The sequence below is a fragment of the Lissotriton vulgaris genome, chromosome 2_1 (genome assembly GCF_964263255.1).
Source record: "Lissotriton vulgaris chromosome 2_1, aLisVul1.2, whole genome shotgun sequence".
Lineage (NCBI taxonomy): Eukaryota > Metazoa > Chordata > Amphibia > Caudata > Salamandridae > Lissotriton > Lissotriton vulgaris.
The window spans coordinates 1,840,523,293-1,840,544,169 of record NC_141687.1 but is presented as its reverse complement, the minus strand read 5'-3'; the positions used below and the strand labels follow the sequence as shown (position 1 = coordinate 1,840,544,169).

Below are 20,877 nucleotides of genomic sequence, written 5' to 3'. Positions count from 1 at the left end.
GAGGGTCTGGTTGGGACCTCATGTAGTCTCAAAAAGAAATGAAACCTCCCTGCCGTGTTTCCATTGGAGATGTGACCCAAACAAAGACCATTATGGGGCTTTAGCAAAGAAAGTTTAATGAGCATTACATCATCCAACTGTATTTTTGCTTCCGAAGGACACCAGAGACAAAAAGACCAACCAGAGCTTTCTAGTTATCCTATATCAGATGTGAGAAGCGTATGCACCCCTGCTCTTTCATGCACGTGGTCCTTCGATTTGCAACCCAGTAGTAATTGTAGTGGTGGTGGTGGTTGGAAGGATCGTTTCTATAGCACATACCACAAACTGAACTGCTCCTAGTGTTTAAAAAAGGCTTTAAAAAAACTGGTGTCAGGGTAGTATCCAGCCACAGGTAGTGACCATGTAATACTGTCTTTGTTATGATGCTCCGCTTTGACAATCCCGACTGAGTGTCCTGGACTCATTTACTTTGAAAAAGTAAGTATGAGTCTCCAGACTTCCTCAGGTAGGTACAACGGGATAGGACTCTGGTTACATTTTGAATGTTTTGATCTGTCCTTTGCAACAGCTGTAGCTCTCTCTCCAAACTATTGTTTTTCTATTAAAAACAATCATACATAATATACATACGCACAGGGTCTTTATTCAATGGGCTTCATTCATCAGTCTGCTAAACTGTCATTCATAGTTTGCTTATTCTCACCACAGTATACAATATGGGCAAGGGGTCAGCCCACTTTGTCCATTGGCTCCCTTCACTTTGAGTGACTGCAGAAAGGCTGTTCACATTGTTCTCATCCACCTAAAATAGTTTATTTCTCATCAGCTGCAAAGGTGGTTCAAAGTTGGCTAGTTTATTGAATTTATTTTAAATTAACTTCAAATACCAGCTGTTTATTTTGCCTGCTTTCCCTTTTAAGGTTTGTGCAATAAAGTGTTAATTGTATTTTAACATTGTAGCTGCCTGCAATTTGAATGCCTAATTAGGTGGTGGTTTATTTTTGTATTCTTCACCAAAAAAATAATAATAAACGCATGGAACCACTGAATGGCTTGTTGCTTAAAAATCATCAGTGGTAAAGCAGCTGCATCTGTGAATGTTTTTTTAAATGCGATTTTTTATGTCAAGCATAAAGAGCAATATTTAGGAGGCAGCATATTTTCTTTTTTCCCTTTTTATTTTGAGGCATATGCTTGTAAATAAAACAAAATTAAACATTGCACCAGATTGCCAAGCCCTATTGGCTTTGCCAACTCTAGTTAGACAAGGGGCCATGATTATAAAGGGTCGACTAGGGCCTTCATATCATTGAGCTACAGGTGGAATTTTTGGACCAGTCAACCATGAACCTAGGCAAAAATATTTCCGGGAATGTTTTCACTAAACGAGAACGAAGTTAGTAGTATTGATGACAATAAGATAATTCGTCATTCTGACCACTAGCATTGCTGACAGATAACTGACATAATTATTTCTATGACTTGGGAAGCAGCTTTCAGTAAATATAGCATCTTACATCACATGCGTTTTCAATGCATGCAATTACAACACGGTCGTTACAACGACCGTGTTGCTACATCGCAGTACATTACAACGCAAGTAGTTACATCGACTTGCTGTAGGGGGCGTGCTGGACTTAGGAATAGTATAATTTACTATTCCAACTCCAGTCTGCGTAACAGTAGGGAAGGTTTTGGAATAGTAAATTATACTATTCATTAGGTTAGCGCACCCCCTACAGCAAGTCAATGTAACTACTTGCATTGTAATGTATTGCGATGTAACAACGCGGTCGTTGTAACGACCGCATTGTAACCACATGCATTGTAACACATGGGATGTAATGGCTGTTTCCCTTTCCAGCAAACCAAAGTCTGTTGGTTACAGAGGGTTTATGGTAGCAAACTAAACGTAAATAATAGCTGCACATCAGCATCTGATGGATGTAAACTGGATTATGGGTATGGCCTGTACAAGAACAGCAAACAACTCACTAGAGACCTATAAAACATCAAAATGCGGCTGTAGGAATAATACTCAACCTCCCGCACACACTTCGCACCATACCTTCAGGAGCTCCACTGGTTCCCAATACACAAGCAAGCAAAGTTCATACTCCTCACGGACTTTCAAGGAACTAAGCACACCCCGGCCTGGCCAACCTCAACAGACACAACTCCTTACACAAACAAGGCAGATTCGTCAGCTTCAGGTTTAATCAATTTCATTGACCAGAAGTGCTTTCATAACACCATTTGGTATACGTTTCCTGAAATATTCTCAAAGTGTCTGCCTCACAGTTATTTAAAGTCCATAATTTCCTACTAATTATAGCTAACAGTTGTAAAGGTAGAATAAAACTAATATTTCAAATACATTTATTTAGTTATTTATTATTTATTAATTACTGTGTTTTATAGAGCGCGAACTTGACCCGTTAGGGTATCAGAGCGCTTTACAGGAAACATAGCACTGGGGACAATCGGCGATACTTATTCTGCTTGACCTGTCTGCAGCTTTTGACACGGTTAACCAGGGCATCTTGCTGACCCGTCTAGAGGAGGTAGGAATAGTGGGCACTGCCCTGGATTGGTTTCGATCCTATCTTTCCGGCAGGTGTCAGGCAGTGGCTCTTCCTCCGTTTCAATCAGCCTTTTACAACATCTGGCATGGTGTCCCTCAAGGGTCTGCCATCAGCCCAATTTTGTTCAACATATATCAGAGCCCATTGTTTAACATAATTCGGGCTCACAATGTGAAATTGGTCAATTATGCTGATGACACCCAGATTATCTTATCATTGGATGAAACCCAGTCTAACACCTTGGAGGATTTTCAAGCCTATATGCAGGATATTGCGCAGTGGCAACGGAACAATTCAATTCTACAATTCAACTCGGATAACACCGAAATTTTACACTGTACAGTTGGAAAGGTTCCTTTGCCCCTCCCTCATAACTTCTGGCCCCTAGTAATTTCTACTCCTCTGGTTCCGACTAAGACAGCGCAAAATTTGGGAGTCATGTTCAGCGCCAACCTGCCATTGGAGACGCAAGTGAATAAAACAGTGGGATGCTGCTTTGGTCTGATCAGAGCTCAGAGAAAGATCCTCCCGTTGCTTCCAAACTCGGCCAGAGCCTTAATAGTATGAGGCGTTATTTTAAGCAGACTTGATTATTGTAACGCCCTACTGTTGGAGTCACCAAAGTATCTGATTCAGCGACTGCAACGGGTCCAAAATGGGGCGGCAAGATTGGTGCTGTCAAGACCACGAGACCCAGAATCTGATCTCTTGTCTTTAAGTACTGTTTAAACGGGTTCTACCCTCTTCGCTTTATGATAGTTTACGTCTCGTACCCCAGCACCAGGGTACCCGTAGGGTGTTTGTTGCACTTTATAAATGTTATATACAATACAATACAATACAATACAATACAAAAAGGCATAGAATCAGCAAGTAAAAAAATAAAATAAAAAAAACGGATAGTAGGGGGCGTGGTACAGGATATATAAGAGATAGAAGGACACATATTTACAAATTACATTTACAGTTACTCAAGATGATATACATATTTACAGATTACATTTACCATTACTCAAGACAAGATCCCAAATTTCTGGGTGGGGTGACTAGGTAATCCGAGGGAAGGCAATAGACAGACATAAACCAGGGCCATAGTGGTGGTTGAGGGCAAAGTTTAAACGAGGAATTTACTCATAAGGAAGGTCTTGGTGTCCTTTTTGAAGCGGGCCAGAGAAGGGATTTTCCTGATGTCAGGTGGGAGAGAGTTCCATATTCTTGGAGCCGCTCCAGAGAAAGCCCAATTGTAAGTTTATTTTTTCCGAAAGCGTGCATGTTGGAGCAAGAGGTCTCTGGCAGCCCGGGAGTTTCTGATTCCTCCGGAAATCACAAGTTTCCGTGCAAGATATATAGGGGATTTTGAGTATAAAACCTTGTGTGTGATGCATGCTAGCCTGAGCTGTATTCTTGCTTCAAAGGGAAGCCAGTTCAGAGCTTTCAGGTGTGGGGAAATATGGTTGAATTTTCTTGTGCCGGTAAGTAGTCTGCCTGCCTGCTTTGAGGCATGCTTTTAAAGGTGCCAGGGAGATCTTGGGTAAACCTGAGAGGGTAGTACAGCCATATTCCAGTCTAGAGATGACGAGTGCTTGGACAACCATTTTCCAGACAGGAGCATCAAGGAAGGGTTTCAGTTTCCTAAGGTAGCTCAGGTGGAATCTGGTTGATTTGGCCATCGAATTGATGTGGTCCCGCATGTTCAGGTTGCTGTCAAGGGTAATTCCCAGGGATTTGGCAGAGTCCACAATGGTCAGTGGGCAATTTAAGGCTGTGATAGCGTTAATCCATTTATGAATCCCATGGTTGATAGTAGGAGTCGGAATTAGGCGAAATTCAGTTTTCTTAGCATTGAGTTGAGATGATTGAAGGAGAGCCATTAAACAGTGAGTTTCAGGGCTTCGTTCAGGATGAGAATCTCTTTGAGAGATGAGGTTTTGATGTAGATCTGAGTGTTATCAGCATACATATGGTAGGAGATGTTTGCAGTGTGTAGCACTTTGGCCAGCGGTTCTGGGTAAAGGTTGAAGAGGGTGGGGGACAGGGTTGAACCTTGAGGAACTTCAACCATGACCGGGGAGGGTGCAGATAGGTTGTTGTTGATTAGGAATCGCTGTGATCGGTTTAGGAGGAAGGACCTAAACCATTCTAGAACAGTGCCATCCAATCCCATCCTGAGTTTGAGGCATTCAAGTAGTCTTTCATGGTTGACCATGTCGAAGGCCGAGGATAGATCTATTAGGATTAGGAGACATGTTTTGCCTGGGTCAAGGGCTTGGAGGGCATCATCAATGATGTGGAGCATGGTGGTTTCAGTGCTGTATCTATGTCTAAATCCGGATTGGAAGTCATCGAGTAGGTGGAAGTTGTTGATGTGTTGACTTAGCTGCTGTTGCACACACTTCTCCAGCACTTTGTCTAGGAGGGGGATGTTGGAGATGGGTCTGAAGTTGTCAGGGGAAGCTGGATCCAGGGACAGCTTTTTCAAAATGGGGAGGACTTGGCCGGCTTTTAGAGAGTCAGGCATTGATCCCTGCTGGAGAGAGGCGTTAATTATTGCAGTCCAGCTAGGAATAATGGATTGGGCGATGGCAGCTAGACAGTTGGAAGGGAGCGGGTCATTAAAATGGTTATTTGGTTTTGAGAAAGATAGGATTTTAGAGACGGAGTCTTCATCATAGACTTTGAAGTCGGTCCAGAGAGCTTGATTTTTAGGTGGAGCCTGTGGGGGCGTCGCAGCAGGTCAGGAAGGGGTTGAGAGTATGTGGCGGAGCTGAGTTCGATTTCTAGAGTTATGATTTTGTCAGCGAAGAAACAGGATATAAGAGACATGGGGGTTTCTTTCGATGTTTTGGCCAGTTTATTAGATTGGTGTTTGACCAGTTCAAAGAGATTATGGGGTCTGTTCTTGGCCTACTTTAGTTCAGTTCTGAAAAATTATTTTTTTGAATTGAGGATGTTCCTGTTATAGACATTTCTGACCTGGCGGAGAAGTTTTAAATGTGTGGCAGAGGGGTGCTGCCTCCAGGTTCTTTCAGATTAAGAAATCCCAAAATATGAAAATCCCAAAAAGAAATCCCAAAAACATGTTGTGTCTCATGGCCAATCACCACTCACCTGAAGAATACTGGCAGTCTGCAGAAGGTAAGAATAGGCCACCGATCCTCCTACAGACTAGTTACCACTATACGAAGGTTTCAAGAACTGTGTGAGCGTGGTAGCCTTCATGGGACGTGGGGTTGGGACGAGAGAGACAGACTACTTGTGCCAGTGGACTGGACCGCTTTTGAGTCTGCCTCATCTTCTTCCTTGCGATTCTACAGGGCTCTTAGAATTGCTAAGCTATTTGGTGATCCATTAGGAAAGAATACATTAGAGAACATGATTGGTGCATATAGTTGTTATATGTTCTTTACTACACTGTAGGATTATGATAAGATATCAGATCTTTGCCTCATAACTCTGATGAGTCTTGCGCTCATCCATGAGTTTATCTACGGGAAGACGCACTTGTGAAACTAAACCCCCCTATGAAGATTTTACCTTAAAAGATTCCAACATGCATTAATTATATACAGCAATGGACCTCGAAAGAATTCATTTAGTGATCCCGTCAGTTCCCACCTCTCCCTTTCTTGTTTGAGTAAGTACCCCTCAACACCGGTGAACATCCATAGTATTCATGCTCTAAAAAAAAAAGAAAATGTTCCTCAAGGTCCTCTTGTCTCCAGTCTCTGAGTCTTGTTTGCTACACACAGTTCTCTACTTAAAGTCTTTATCAATAACCTCTTCACATCAAATTGCAGTTGGCATTAAGTCTTTTATCGAAATACACTTGATTCAAGTCTTGTGAAGTTCTGCATTGAGATTAATGAAGTCTGTCATCAATTAACTCTTTCATTGGTGCACTAACCTTTTTCCTGTAGCGATTATTCTGTGAGCTCAAGCTGAGTGTGCAGTAATTATTCTTATCAGTTTTCAAACTTTATCTTTACCTTTTTTTTAGCGTCATAAGTAGATACCAGAGGAGGAAAAGTTGTGATGGATCCACATCTCTGGAAGTTGCTGCAGGGTTGTCTCAGATGCTGGATACGAAGTAGGTGCTCTGCTTCAGGAAGTGGGTAGTATTTATACGACCACGCGCAAGATGGCCACCAGTTCCTTAAATCTTGTGAAATTGTGGGAAGAGCAAGGTCAACTAGAAAGAACCAGTCCAAAAGCAAAGGTCTTTACATTGGAAGTATGTAAGGGGAGACAGTGGCCATTCGTAGGGATGCTGGAGGGTCAAGAGGACCGCAGAGCCACAAGTGGAGGAGTAGACATTGCCTGTGGTCATGTATTACTGACAATGAGAGTAAGAAGGGCACGGTGAACATGGGAGCCCACCAAGCAGGCGGTGCACGGCATGACACTGTGTTTTTTAAAATTCCACCTTATTGAAGTCATAATTAGGCAGGAAGGGACCTGGTAGCACATTGGATAGTTAGTCGCCACACCCGAGGCTCAGAATGGGCATAAAAGTGGCACCCCTGGCACCCAGACCTCAGATCACGTCTTGAATGGAGATAGGGCTGATAAAGGGCTGCTCTGCTGTTCCTGGGACCCAGCAAAGGGAGGCTGCACCAAAGGCTAGACTGAACCTGCTGTACCTTGGGCTAGCAAAGAAACAACTGTGATTGGGGTGTCCCACTCATGGAAAAGTCATCCTTGAGCCCCAGACAGCAAGTGAATCCAAGAGTCATTTCGCTGACTCCGTGTTACATCCCCTGGGTCATAAAAGCTGAGAAACCTGCACCCTTGAGAGGTAAGTGGCAAGAAACCTGACTGCCACTGGACACCGAGGTACAGCCTAGGAGACCGAGTCCCAAAAGTAGAAAGTTGCACCCACATCTGCGGTACCTGGGAGAATTGTCAGAGTGCAGTATAGTCACCTAGCACAGGAGTTACTGCAAGTTAAAGGGACTGCTAGTTTTGCTGTAACCAGAGAACAGTAGACCAGTGGCAACTGGTTTTGTGCTAGATTTTAACTGGACTTCGCAGGATAATCGAGCCTTGGGGCCAAGGTCGGCCTCTCACGGACCAGAGGGGGGCCGCAGGAAGACAACTGACACCGGCTCAGGATGAGCATCCTCAGCATCCTTGAGCATCTTCAGCATCCTGTATCCCTGGATTCAAGACGACTCCATTGACTTGTATGGCATAGGTCCTGGAACTGGACTGGAGACTGCTTATATTATGAGGTAACTGTTCAACTGGACCTGACTGGTCATTGGGACAGGCTCCCTATTGGAGTTGGACTTCACAAAAGTGCCCTTATAGCCGTTTTCATGCTACTTGTTGTGGCTCACTCTAAAATGTAAGTTGCAGTAGATTACAGCGATTTATTGTTTCTTTAAAAAATCATATTATTGTCATTGAATTGTCTATGTAAAGATAAAAATACAAACTATTTTTATTAATTGGTGTTGCATTTTTATGTGTGGTGCATTTTCTTCTTATACAACTGTTCATATACTTCTTTTTGCTTTACAATTGTACCTTTGATAAAGCCTGACTGTTCTGATCCCCAGCTAGTCAGGACTGAGCTAAGGTTTTACAAATGAACCTGACTGGACCTGATATGGATTTCAATACATGGTGAGGTTGCACAACTGCACCATATAATAAACCACTTTTCATACACCGGGGAAAAGCAAGCACCTACCCAGATGTGCCTTAACATGTGCTGTTATATTTTACTAATCAAATGCTATTTAATTTTTGTATCTGTTTGAAGACCACTAAAGCCGTAAATGAGTCTCCATCAATGTATCTTATGTTGTACACAGTACGTTTCTGTAGACCTGTTCTAGAAAAGCATAGCCTCATTCTGATGTTGCCACATCAAAGTGCAGATTTTAAAAAGCTATGGTTGGTACAGAGGTGTGCGCTGAGGGAACATTGATCACTGCAATCTGCACTACTACTACATGCCTTTTTAGCCAAAAATTTGCACTATCACCAGTTTTACAAAAAAACGTATTTTAACTGTTTTCACTAGAAATCTATTGCCTCCTCACTTCATTTCCGCCGTAGGTCTTACCTTGCCCCCTACACCCTGGTCCGCCGCGGGTGTTCTCGTTTGTGCGGAGGGAGATTCGGGCTAACTTGTTAAGTTCGGCGTGGACGCCATCTTGGGTGTGAGGGTCAGTGGTATAGTCGCTCGCCCCACTCAGGAAATAGCATAAAAGGATCGACAGCCCGGACGAGCCACAGTTGGTACAGAGAAGCGCGCTGAGGGAACATTGATCACTGCAATCTGCACTACTACTACGAGCCTTTTTAGCCAAAAATTTGCATTATCGCCAGTTTTTAAAAAAAAGTATTTTAACTGTTTGCACTAGAAATCTATTGCCTCCTCACTTAATTTCCGCCATAAGTCTTACCTTGCCCCCTACTCCCTGATCCGCCGCGGGTGTTCCTGTTTGTGCGGAGGGAGAACCAGCTAAATTGTTAAGTTCGGCGTGGACGCCATCTTGGGTGTGAGGGTCAGCGGTATAGTCGCTCGCCCCACTCAGGAAATAGCATAAAAGCAATGACAACCCAGATGCGCAGCGGACGCGCACAGCGGGCGCTGCCCCCTGTGCCAGCCAGCGGCTACAGTATAGTTTGGACGATCTCCGCCGCCTGGATGCCCCATTGAAGGGAGCATGCAAACATTCCATCCCACCTTATAACAGTTTGCTTACATGTCCACACTGTAGCCTTCATCTAAGTAACAACCTTCCCCCCCCTACCAACTCTTAGAGATATAAGATGTTTCTGCTGAATTGTAGATCTCTGCCAAGAAACTCTGTCAAAATCTCCATTCTTCTCAAAGAAGAATCGCCGGTGGTGGTATTTCTTACTTGAGACTTGGCTTACCCCTAATTCCGATCCTGACCTCGTCCAGGCTCTGCCTATGGGCTACTCCGTCATGAGGTTGGACCGTCCCGTAGGGAAGGGGGGCGGGATCACCATTATTCACAAACACAATCTAATCTGGCGAATACTGGGCAGTCCTGTCCCAGACTGCGAGAACGTTGCGTTCTCCATTGAGTTCAGCCCTGCCCTTACTTTCTCAGGTATTTTACTATACAGACCTCCAGAGCCCTTACTGGACTTCTGTAAATCTCTCCCAGACCTGGCTGCAAATTTAGCCAGCTCCTCTGCTAATTTTTGTATATTGGGGGATTTTAACCTACACTTTGACGACCCTCTACAGACCTCGGTGACGGAACTTATCAAGGACCTAGCTGTTTTCCAACTCTCACTAAAAATCAGTAAACCCACCCACATAAAGGGCCATTTACTAGACCCCATCTTCTCGAACCTGGACGCGATAGTAGGGGAAAACCCTATACCTGTTCCATGGTCAGACCATTTTCTTATACCTTTCTCATGGTCACCGCCTTGTAGAACAGCGTGTAGAGCCCCTCCTATTCAAGAGCTAGGCCCTGGTCCAAATTATCATTAGAACAATGGACCACAGTTCTGGAACAAACCAAACCAGCCTCCCCACTAGACGTAGTCACGGCCAATGATAATTTTATTAACTGGCTTCAAAAATCCTTGGATACTCTAAAAAAGGATGAAAATTAAGACAAGGAACACCAAAACGCCTTGGTATACAGCTGTTCTACGAGGCCTAAAGCAGAACTGTAAAAAAAAGGAGAGAGCCTGGAGGAAAAGTTTTTCCATTGGACTCGAAGAAAAAATATAGAGATAGCATTTACCTCTATAAACCGGAAATCAGACCAGCACAGGCTGCCTTCTATGAAAATAAAATCTTAGCTGCACCTAATTCCACTCGTGAGATCTTCAACATTGTGAAAACTCTCTCAAAACTCCCCCCCCTCACCTGTCTTTCCTGATACTTCAGGAGCACAGTGTGACAAACTTGCAGAATTTTTCTCAACTAAAATTTATACCATTTTCTCCTCATTTCCCCCTATGACTAACGACCTCACACTCCCCTCACTTGGTAAAAATGATCCCAGCCTGGATTCTATCCCGGCAATGGAAATGCCAGAACTAGAAAAATTGTTCTCTAAAGTAAAAAGTGGATCACCCAAAGACCCTGCCCCTTTGCGAATGCTCACCCAGGTAGCAGGTGTAGTTTTCCCTGTGATTTTAGATCTAATTAACACATAACTGTCTTCAGGGGTGGTCCCCCCCTGCATGGAAGGAAACCATGGTAAAGGCCCTGCTGAAGACACCCTCCCTAGACCTTTCCACCTTAGGAAATTACCGTCCCATCTCCCTGCTTCCAGGGATAAGTAAAATCACTGAAAAATATTTTAATTTGATACTTTCCTCTTTTTTGGAGACCCACAATCTTCTCCACCAGACATAGACAGGCTTCCGTCCACTACAGGGCACAGAAACAGCCCTGATCTCAGTAGTGGAAGAATCAAGGAAAATAGTCGACTCTGGCGGTACCGCGGTGGTACTGCTTCTTGATCTCAGCGCGGCATTCAATACCATAAATCACCAAATCCTAATCCATAGGCTCAGTAAAATAGGTATCACCGGAACTGCTGTGGCCTGGCTCCAGTCGTTCCTAGGCAACAGATCCTTTCAAGTGTTTCAAAATGATGTGACTTCCAGAATAACTCCCCTCCGCTGCGGAGTGCCTCAGGGATCTTCCCTGAGCCCTACTTTATTTAATGTGTACACCCGCACTCTCGCAGAAGCAGTTCTTCCCTTTAGAATTCACATAGTCACCTATGCTGATGACACGCAGCTGGTGATTGGGCTTAACAAAGAGGAAAGTAATTCTCCCGGCCTACACGCCTGTCTACAGGAGGTTGCAACCTGGATGAGGAGCTCCTTCTTAAAATTAAACGGGGAAAAGAGCGAAATCATAGTCAGGGGTAATCGCTCCCCACTTGATATGAAAGAAATTTGGCCCACCTCTTTAGGCCTGGCTCCCACTCCTAAAACCCAGCTAAAGATCCTGGGTGTTTGGTTAGACCAAGACCTGTCATTTAAATCCCAGGCACGGAAGACCACTGTTTCATGCTTTGGTGTCCTGCAAATGTCTCGTAAAATCCTCCCTATCCTGCCGTTCCGGGCCAGAAAAATCATGGTCCAGGCACTCGTCTTGTCCCGGCTAGACTACGCAAATGGGGCTTTATTTGGGGTCCACGGTGGCTACGATTTCCAGGCTGCAATCCATCCAGAATCGGGCCGCCAGACTGTTGCTGGACATTCCTAAACATCAGTCGGCCAAAACCAGCTCTGAAGTCCCTCCATTGGCTCCCTTTACAAGAAAGAATTACATTTAAATCCTTATGCATCGCCCACAAATCTCTATTTAACACAGGCCCTTCCATTCTTAACAATATCATTCAGTCCTATGAGCCCAACAGAAGTCTTCGATCTAAAACACTAAACCTGGCCTCCATCCGTAGGATTAAAAAGGCCAGAAGTGGAGGTCAACAATTCTCGCTTAATGCCACCAGACTCTGGAACTCCTTCCCTCACCATCTGCGAGCTGAACCCAATCATCTTCCCTTTCGCAAATCTCTAAAAACTTTATTGTTTCCTTAAACCTGGCCTGACACTTCTGTTGCTGTTACTGCAAGCGCTGGGATGCCTCCGGGTAGCCATGCGCTATATACATTTTACTCAATCAATCAATCAATCAATCCGCTCCTGCTGACAATACTTGTATCTTTTGCTGCCAGTGTCTTCCTGCATTCTTCCATGAGAAGAGTCGGGCACCTGGTCATTAGCGCCTATCTGTAGGTTTCGATTTTATAACATGTTCTTGCTTCCATTCATTTGCATTGGGAAAAAGTGGATAAATATGGCACTAAAATGTGTGGATTTTAGATGTACATGCTCCAAATGATCGAGGGCAAAGCACAGTGAGTGGGACTCACTAACTCAGATAAGAAGTCTTTTACTAAACACAGTACCTTAATTATAAAAAGATTAGCCAATTTACAAAAGAAGTTGAAAGATCCTAAAAACAAGATAGAAGCTCAACAATGGCCAATCTTTTTGGACTGACACAAGGAGGCCAATACGCAGAAGCCTATACCCCAAGTCTATGGTTTAAAGAATACACAGGTAAAGCTAGACTACAAGATAAGTCACCTTAAGGACAGAGTAAGGGCTTGCGCTCAGATTATCCTGTCTTCCCCCTATTTATTCCCCAAAATCAGTGAACCATGAGACAAAGAGAAGCAGAGCAAGGATTACAGGGAGGAGGATATTTTATAAGCTGTTTCCTCCATTCTCGCCAATGGGGATAGGGCTGCAGCCTCAGATGCACCTGGAAATGAAGTCTTGCCTTCAGGGCCACTGAGAGATAGAGCACAAGGAGCACTGTGATGTGAGACATTGGCACTAGGCAATTTGGTGGAAGCACCCTAATAGTCAAGCAAGCCATAGACTGTACTACTGAGGAGGGGTCTAGGCAGAGAACGTGTTGCGGCCCAGCTGACTGCAAAGACTTCCAGGAGGGCAGCTCCACAATTATGATGGAAAGCTTTAGAAGGAGGGCTAACTAGGTGGTTAGAAGCCACTTTCCCTCGCCTCAGTCTAGCGCTGCCAAAGAAAAAGACCACACCCTACCCTATCCAGACTAGGGCTGGGCGTAGTTCGCGAAGTAGCGCTACGCGTAGCTACGCGAAGTGCACTGCGAACTACGCGTAGCACTACACGAACTGCCTAGTACCCTGTTCGCACTGTACAAGATGACATTTTCAATGATTGCACAGTGCGAACAAGCATCCGGCACTGTGCAATCATTGAAAACGGCACCTTGCACAGTGCGAGCTGTAGTTTTCTGCCGCTCAAGGAGATTTTTACTCGAGCTGCAGCTTTCTCAATGCGAACTGGTAGTTTCTCATTGTGAGCGGTCGCAAGCATACGCAACCACTCGCAATGAGAAACCAGACCTCCGCGTTGAGGTTTATTTTCCACGCTCGCGATCGGCAACTTGATGTTGCTGATCGCGAATGAGGAAAAAGCCTCGCCAGGATGTCATTTTGCTTGCTCGCGGTAGCCAACTTGACGATGAGGACCGCGAGCAAGCAAAAAATGACCGCTGCACTACGCTATGCTACGCGTGTTCGCACTGTGCTACGTGCAGTTTGCGTAGTGCGTAGTTGCGCAAACTATGGGAGCGTAGTGTAGTGCTTTGCCCAGGCCTAATCCAGACACCTTTCTCCCCTTTACAGATTACTACACTCCTCGGGGCAGAGTCACTGTTCTTGTACCTTGGGCCCCTGCTGTTTTAATGAATATTAAGAAACAATTCCCCAACATTAGAAAAAACCCTACCTGTGTGAGTGTGTTTGACATGTCTAGACCAAACGGGCCTGATATGAATCAATTGATATGTTCGACGGTAGCCAGTGAAGTGAGAGACAGACTGGTGGGAACGTCGGCATGGCACAGGATCCCAGAAATGATGAGACCCTGCTCACAGCAAAGGATGTGCTGTTGAATGGGGTTGCGGATGTACCTAGCGAAAACGGATTGAACTAAGTTTAAATTGCAAACAACATAAAGGAGAATTGCCAAGAGAGGTTCTAAACAGGCTTAAGGATGTTTTTGAGAGATGCTCAGGCATTGGCAGCCTGACAGGGATGGCCCTGGAAGCTGTAGGTGTTGTTTTTGTGCAGGGAATATTACCGAAAGTGAGAAGCCAATTAATGACAATATATATTGGACAGCAAACTAATAAACAAGTGGGATTTGTGACTGTTATGAAGTACTGTATAGCTTTTGAGAGAGTAAGAAAAGAATGTTAAATCTAAACCCATGTCTTTGAAATTGCAAAATATGCAGCAGAGTGTGAAGGGGAGAGAACATGGGCCCCTTGCAAAGCAGGAATGAAGGGGCGAAGCAAAGACAGGACAAGGAAATGGCAGAATAGGCAGGGGGAAATGGCAGAGGAGAAGCCCCAGGTGTGCTTTACCTGTGGTCTTCTGGAACATCGGAAAAGAGATTGCTCTAATCTGCTACAAATGTACCAAGTCTTGCCAACAAGCTCGAATGCAAACAAATTACACAAAAATTCAACCTATACTATCTTAAATCATAGGACAGCCTAAGAGGTTTTGACTGTGTCTCGAATGCCCTGATTCTTGTAGAAAGGTGCCCATATTGATCACATTTCTAATGGTGGATGCACCATATGTCTTATTGACACTAGTGCCAACCACTCTGCTTTGAAAATCTCCAAGTTTCCCTCATTACCTCTCCCAGGCTTGTCTATAGATGCAGTCAGTATTTCCAACAGTGTTCCCTATCAGATTTCTGATCCTGTCTCTATCTCTCTTGGACTCATTACAGATAAGCATGCTTTCCTCCTCAGACCTACCTTATCAGCTGATCTGTTGAGGTTGAATATCTTATGTAAGCTCAAGTGCACAGTGTTCTGTACCCCTGGCAGAATCCACCTCACCATACACCAGGACTGAGGGAATGAAGTGCTAGTGTTACTCTGTGAGAATACCAATCACTACCCTGCTGTGAATAATGCAGAATTAGCTTCTGACCTAATGATTTACGTTCTCAGGTGCCTTCACATTGTGGTCCACAGAAGCCACCATTGTGGGATGTATTTCAATGGAATCTGTAAAGGTCAAGATCAACCCACAGCATCTCCTGCCTCAGATCCCTCAATACACCCTCAAACCTGAGGCTGAGGTAGGAATTTGTCCAATCATTGCAGATCTCATTAAGCAGCGAGTTTCATACAGATTATCCGCAAATGTATTCCTATCCTCCATATCAAAAAGGTAGGAAAAAACAATGTGTACAGATTAGTCCAACATCTCCATGCCATTAATACTGTGATTATTCCTAGCTTCTCTGTGGTTCCCAAACCTGCCACTATCCTTTCTTGTATCCCCGCAAACCCCTATTGGTTCACTTTGGTAGATCTCTGCTCTGCTTTCCTCTCCATCCCCACACATGAAGTAAGTTAGCTCCTGTTCACAATCTCATGTAGTGGGTCTCAACTTTCATGGTGAAGGCTGCCACAACAATTTACAGACTCCCCACCAATCTTTTCCCAAGCTTTAAGGAAAGATTTGGAAACTTAGGCCTTTATCCCAGGGATCTAGTCTAGCGCAGTATGTAGACAATTTACTTTTGGCATCTAATATTTTAGATCACTGCAAGGTCAACTTTCTCTACCTCATACCAGGATTGGCCAAGAAAGGCCCAGGACTTCATAAGAGAAATTGCAATTTTGCCTTTAGCAAATATGATAGCTTGGGTATGAAATATCACCCGGCAAAAACCACCCATCACCCAAGAGAGTTTAAGTCATACATAGGTTGTCCCATCCAGTGGCTGCCTAAGAGGTATGAACTTCCTTGGGCACTGTTGAATATTCTAGGCACTGAGTCCTGGGATATGCCACTATGGTGAAGCCCTTTCTGGATTATTTCAGTAAAAACACCCCAGAGCCCTTGCAGTGTTCTGGAGAGGACGATAAGACATTTGTACCAATAAAACTGGCTGTCAGAAGTGGGAGAACAAAATGCAAATTTAGCCTCCATGAACTTCAGGCAGGGAAAATGTGACCTGTAAAAAGTTACTTGTCCTTATATTTAATTTAATAAAATCTGACTTCACCATTGAATAGGAGTTTTTTTTGTAACTGTTTAATTCTTTTTATAGCTAGTCCCATTCCCGAGATACAGTATTAGGATTTTAAATCTGTACCATGTAGGACAGCTTGGCCTGCCACTGTGAAAAATAGCTTTTGGGTGCTAGTCACTGTAAGGACATTCAAACATTAAGGGGGTCATTAGCATGGCGGGTGGATCACCACCGCCTGACCGGTGGTGGCAATCCGCCCACCAAAACACCCCACCCGACAACCTGTTATCCCCCACCACATTAGCATGGCGGGGGTACGGCTACGGGTGGAAAGACAGTCCTCCACTTTTCCGCCGGTAGGCAATCATCCCGATTGCCTACCGGCGGAAAATGCCCATAATATGGTGGCAGTGCTTTGCAGACACCGCCATCCATATTAGTTTGTGCCATTTTCAATGCCTTTCCATGGCGGAGACTCCACCATGGTAAGGCATGCAGAGTTCTCTTTGGGGGCCCGTTGCAGGCCCCCTGAGGTGGGAGGCTGCACTTGGAGGGGAGGGGTACCAATGGTACCCCCAACATTGACATGCACAAGGTGGCAGGCACCGCGCGGTGCCTGTCACGTTGTGCATGCACAACATGCATATATTGCATTGTGGTGGGTGCTGCTTACAGCACCGCCCGCCACAATGTAACGTATGCGTCAGTGGCATTCTAATTGCTATGGCGGGGCCGCCGTACCACTGGCAGCTGGTCCCAGCACCGCTATGGTGGCGGGCGGACTGAAGTCCAGCCATCCTACATTTCTACATGTTTTATTTTTAAACACCATGCACTCTACCTTGTGGACTACAAGGTCCACATAAGGGTGACTTAATAAATAAGAGATTGTTTTTTACATGTTAAAGGATTTATTTTGACAGGCCGAATTGCAATGATTAAACTGCTACAGTTAGACTACACTGGTAGGCCTGAAGCCATGTTTTACACTGTTACTGTAGTAGATGACACTATGCGCTGCATTTCATCTATGCGATTTAACTAACAGGCCCTGGGTACATTTTGTATCCTATTATAGGGCTTTCTATGTAAATTAAATATACCAATTAGGAATATACTAATTTCATCATGTTGAAAGGAAGAGCACAGTCACTTTACTACTGGTTAGTGAGGTAAACTGCGCAGTGTTCTAATGGCTGTGATAATATAGGGTCCAGTAAATGGCAAAACATTTCAGGTGACCACACAGAAAAGGAGGAATTGCTACATATAGCTATAAAAAATTAGGATTTTGTGGATGGTTCATGTCTCAGAAATGATGAAGGTGTCCTTTTATCGGGTTGCACTGTAGGTACTCTATATCAAATTGCTGAAAGCCGCTTCTTGACCAATGTTGAATCTGTTCAGGTTGCCAAACTCATTGCATTCACTCAGGACTCCATTCAGGCCTGGGGACATCCGCTGAAATTCCAGCTCAAAATGGTAAATTTGTGCACAATTTGTTCCCTGCTTTGATGTTGCCACAACAGGTTGCAGTGGTTATGTGTGCTTCCTACCAATACCCACATGATGAAGTGTCCCTGGGAAATGCCCACACTGATTCGCTGCCAGAAAGGCAACCCGTCACAAACTGCTGATGCTGCTATATATGTTGTATATGTTTCCTTTACCTTCCTTAAAAGATTTGTCTCTGTTGAAGGAAAGAGCTTCTGAGAGTGAGAAACAGTATTGAATCAAGCAGGAGTGTGCAAGGGACCTTGAGGGAGTGTGGACAGGCAGTTCAGGGGGTGTAGTTGCACTAACATTTCTACTACTAAACCTAACACAGATGTATTGTGGAACTGCTTATGTCGGTAGGGACAGTATAATCCATGCAGCTGCAAGCCACTGGTATGAGCTGTTCATCCCTTCTATGGACCAAATTATTCCCAGTCCTCTGTCACCTGCCAGTCGAATAATGCGGAGAAAGGGACCAAGACCACTCCTGCTGCTCCCCTTCGATGTCTGTTTGTTCACCTCCGGATGGAATTTATCCAGATGCCTATGTGCATGTCATACTCTTGTGTGCTGCTTATTGTTTGTATGTTTTTGGGGTGGTTGGAAATGTACCTCCGCATAATAGCAGCTACCATTACAGTTGTAAAGCGTTTAATTTGGGATTTTATTCCATGATTTAGAAGCCTTTCAAGTGGCCAGAGAGCAAATTTGATTTCACCCTTAGGACAGGAGGTTTGCAAAGAAATAGGAATAAATCAACATTTCCACTGCACCTACCACCTCAAGTCAGCAGGCAAAGTAGAGGGAAATAATACAACCCTCAAAAACAAGATGGCCGAGCTATGTTCAGAAATTCAGTAGAAATGGTCCAATACCTTGCCTCTAGCACTGCGGCCCACTAGGGATGTGCTGACCCAGAAAATCAAGATAAGCCCATACGAGAGAGTTACGGGTTGCCCTGTGCTGCGACTCTTCACATATTCGATCTCTGCGGCAGAGTTAGGCTTACAATTGAATGTTGATGCAGTCCTACAATACTTCAGAAAATGTATACACTGTCTTTACACTTTCCTTCCTCATATCCAAGCTGCCATTCCCTTCAGCCTGGTGGCTGGATCTACACTCTAGTACATCCGAGAACATCCTTACTGCAGGGACACCTATAAAGTGCTGCTGATCACCAACACAGCTGTTAAGCTTTCTGGTCTGGAGAAGTGGATCAACTCCTCTCAGTGCAAGAGTGCTGCACCTCCTCAAGACAACTGCTCATCGTTACATGCTTCCAGACTTGCATCAGCCCTAGGCTGGGGACATCTGCCAGACCTGTCCCTGTTACCCTGCCATCTGGCAGTTGGCAAGATCTCCAGCCCCCACCTTCGCCTGCACCATGGCCACGCTACGATGAGCCATCACCCCTCATCAGTGGCCATCTCCTTGATACTGGATCCCTCTGTGGTCTGGCTTGGTGTCTTTGCTGCTCCCCACAATCTCTGGCTTTTGGTGAGATATCCCATGCTGTGGAGCGGGGAGTTATCAAGAAACCAAATTGTATTGAACCTGTGCTGGAGTGGAGCTGCTGCTCTGTGTATGAAAACAACTCCTACATGCTGTTGCTAGAGAACTAGCACCAAGCATTTAATCTTTCTTCTCGCTGATCTGCTCACACTTGCCTGTTGATGTTGAAGGGGGTGTGACTTGGATCAGAGAGTCCCTCTGCAAAAAAGCAAAAACTCACCTCTTTCTGTTCCATCATGAGCAGACACTGCCTGAATGTGCCAACACCTCCCTTCCATCTTTCCAAGGCCTCCAAAAATATAGAAATCCACTGGGACGTTACAAACTCGATGTTGCTCCTCCTGTCTCTGAAGGCTGGTTTGTGAGCACTATTGTTATATAAATGAAGTTTTTTGCAGCCACAGTCAATGCAGGTAAGAATGGTGGGGCTCGGTGGGAGGTGGGGGGAGATTTCGACATACGACCACAAGAAAAAATTAACTGTTTATTTAATTTTCTCTCACGGTCATATGTTGAAATACCCCCCCACCCGGCCCAACCGTTCTTACCTGCATGGGCCATGGCTGTTTTTTTGTGAGATGAAATGACTGTGACATTGTTGTTCAGATTGTTTATTTTGAACTTCTCTCATATGAATACTGTCTCACCACTGTCTCCCCATTGGCATGGCGTTTCATGAGCATCGACGTCAAGACGAATATGCTCATTTCAGCTGCGGAAAGAAATCTTATCGACGACTGCCTCGGGATGGGCTTGGGTCTGTTACTTGGTTGGTTGGTTGATTGGTCACGGCATCCCTGCTATCAGACATTCTGCCGTTCACTCTCTCCAACAGCGGCCTAAGTGTTGCGAGGACTTAGAAACAGAGGGCCTCATTTATGAGAAATTACGCATCGCTGCGTGAAAGCAGCGATGCGCCACTTCTCAGTGCACACTCCTTGCGACATACCTGATGCATCATATTTATTGTATGATGCATCATGTCGCAAGGAGTTACAGATAAGTCAGTATTTCTGACGTATCTGTAAGTGCAAAGGTGACACATTGCTGGAGTGTGTCCTGCAATGCGTCCTTTCACATGGGGCAAGCCCCATGTGAAAGGGCCTGAGTGCTGTGAGGCAGGCGCAAGATTTTGACGCAAGATTTTGACGCAACGGCGTCCTAGAAGTGATACAGTGAAATCTCATAGATTTCACTGCGTCACTTATACGAGGCTTTTTGCAGGGAAATGCCCCCCTGCATACATGATACCTGACGCAGGTATAATGTAGCGCAGAGGTTTACAAAGTGATGCATCTGCTTAGATGGGTCACTTTGTAAATAGTACACAACAGGAGGCACGTTTTAAGCCACCAATGCGTCACAAAAAGTGATGCATCGGAAGCGCAAAACTGACGCAAGGCCTCATAAATGAGGCCCCGACTATCCCCCATTCTATTTCCCAACTATGGTGTAGGACAGGCAATCCGAGAGACTAGAAGCTATGCTCTAATGCTTGAAGAATAGCTACCACTACTGCAATTTTCTTAGGCTCGATAACATATCAGTTAGAAGAACAGAAAACCATATTCTTTGAGAATAGAATGAGATTTTTGGGATGTCATTAAATTTGCTACTAGCTAGTTCAACTCTACATCCAGGTTCTTGGCCCTTCTGCAGTGCAGACAGAGCAATGGTCCGGTGTGCCAATTGT

At 44.7% G+C, this 20,877-nt stretch overlaps 1 protein-coding gene across 1 annotated transcript in view; it reads right to left on the bottom strand.

Annotated features, from left to right (window-relative positions):
* The window catches only part of LOC147733376 (gamma-crystallin A-like), a 79,600-nt gene extending 59,855 nt beyond the window's left edge, over positions 1 to 19,745 (bottom strand). The window contains exon 1 of the mRNA XM_086956346.1: positions 19,733 to 19,745. Coding sequence (XP_086812472.1) covers positions 19,733 to 19,745 — 13 coding nt within the window. The remainder of the gene's footprint in view (positions 1 to 19,732) is intronic.
* Between the last annotated feature and the right edge of the window lie 1,132 nt (positions 19,746 to 20,877).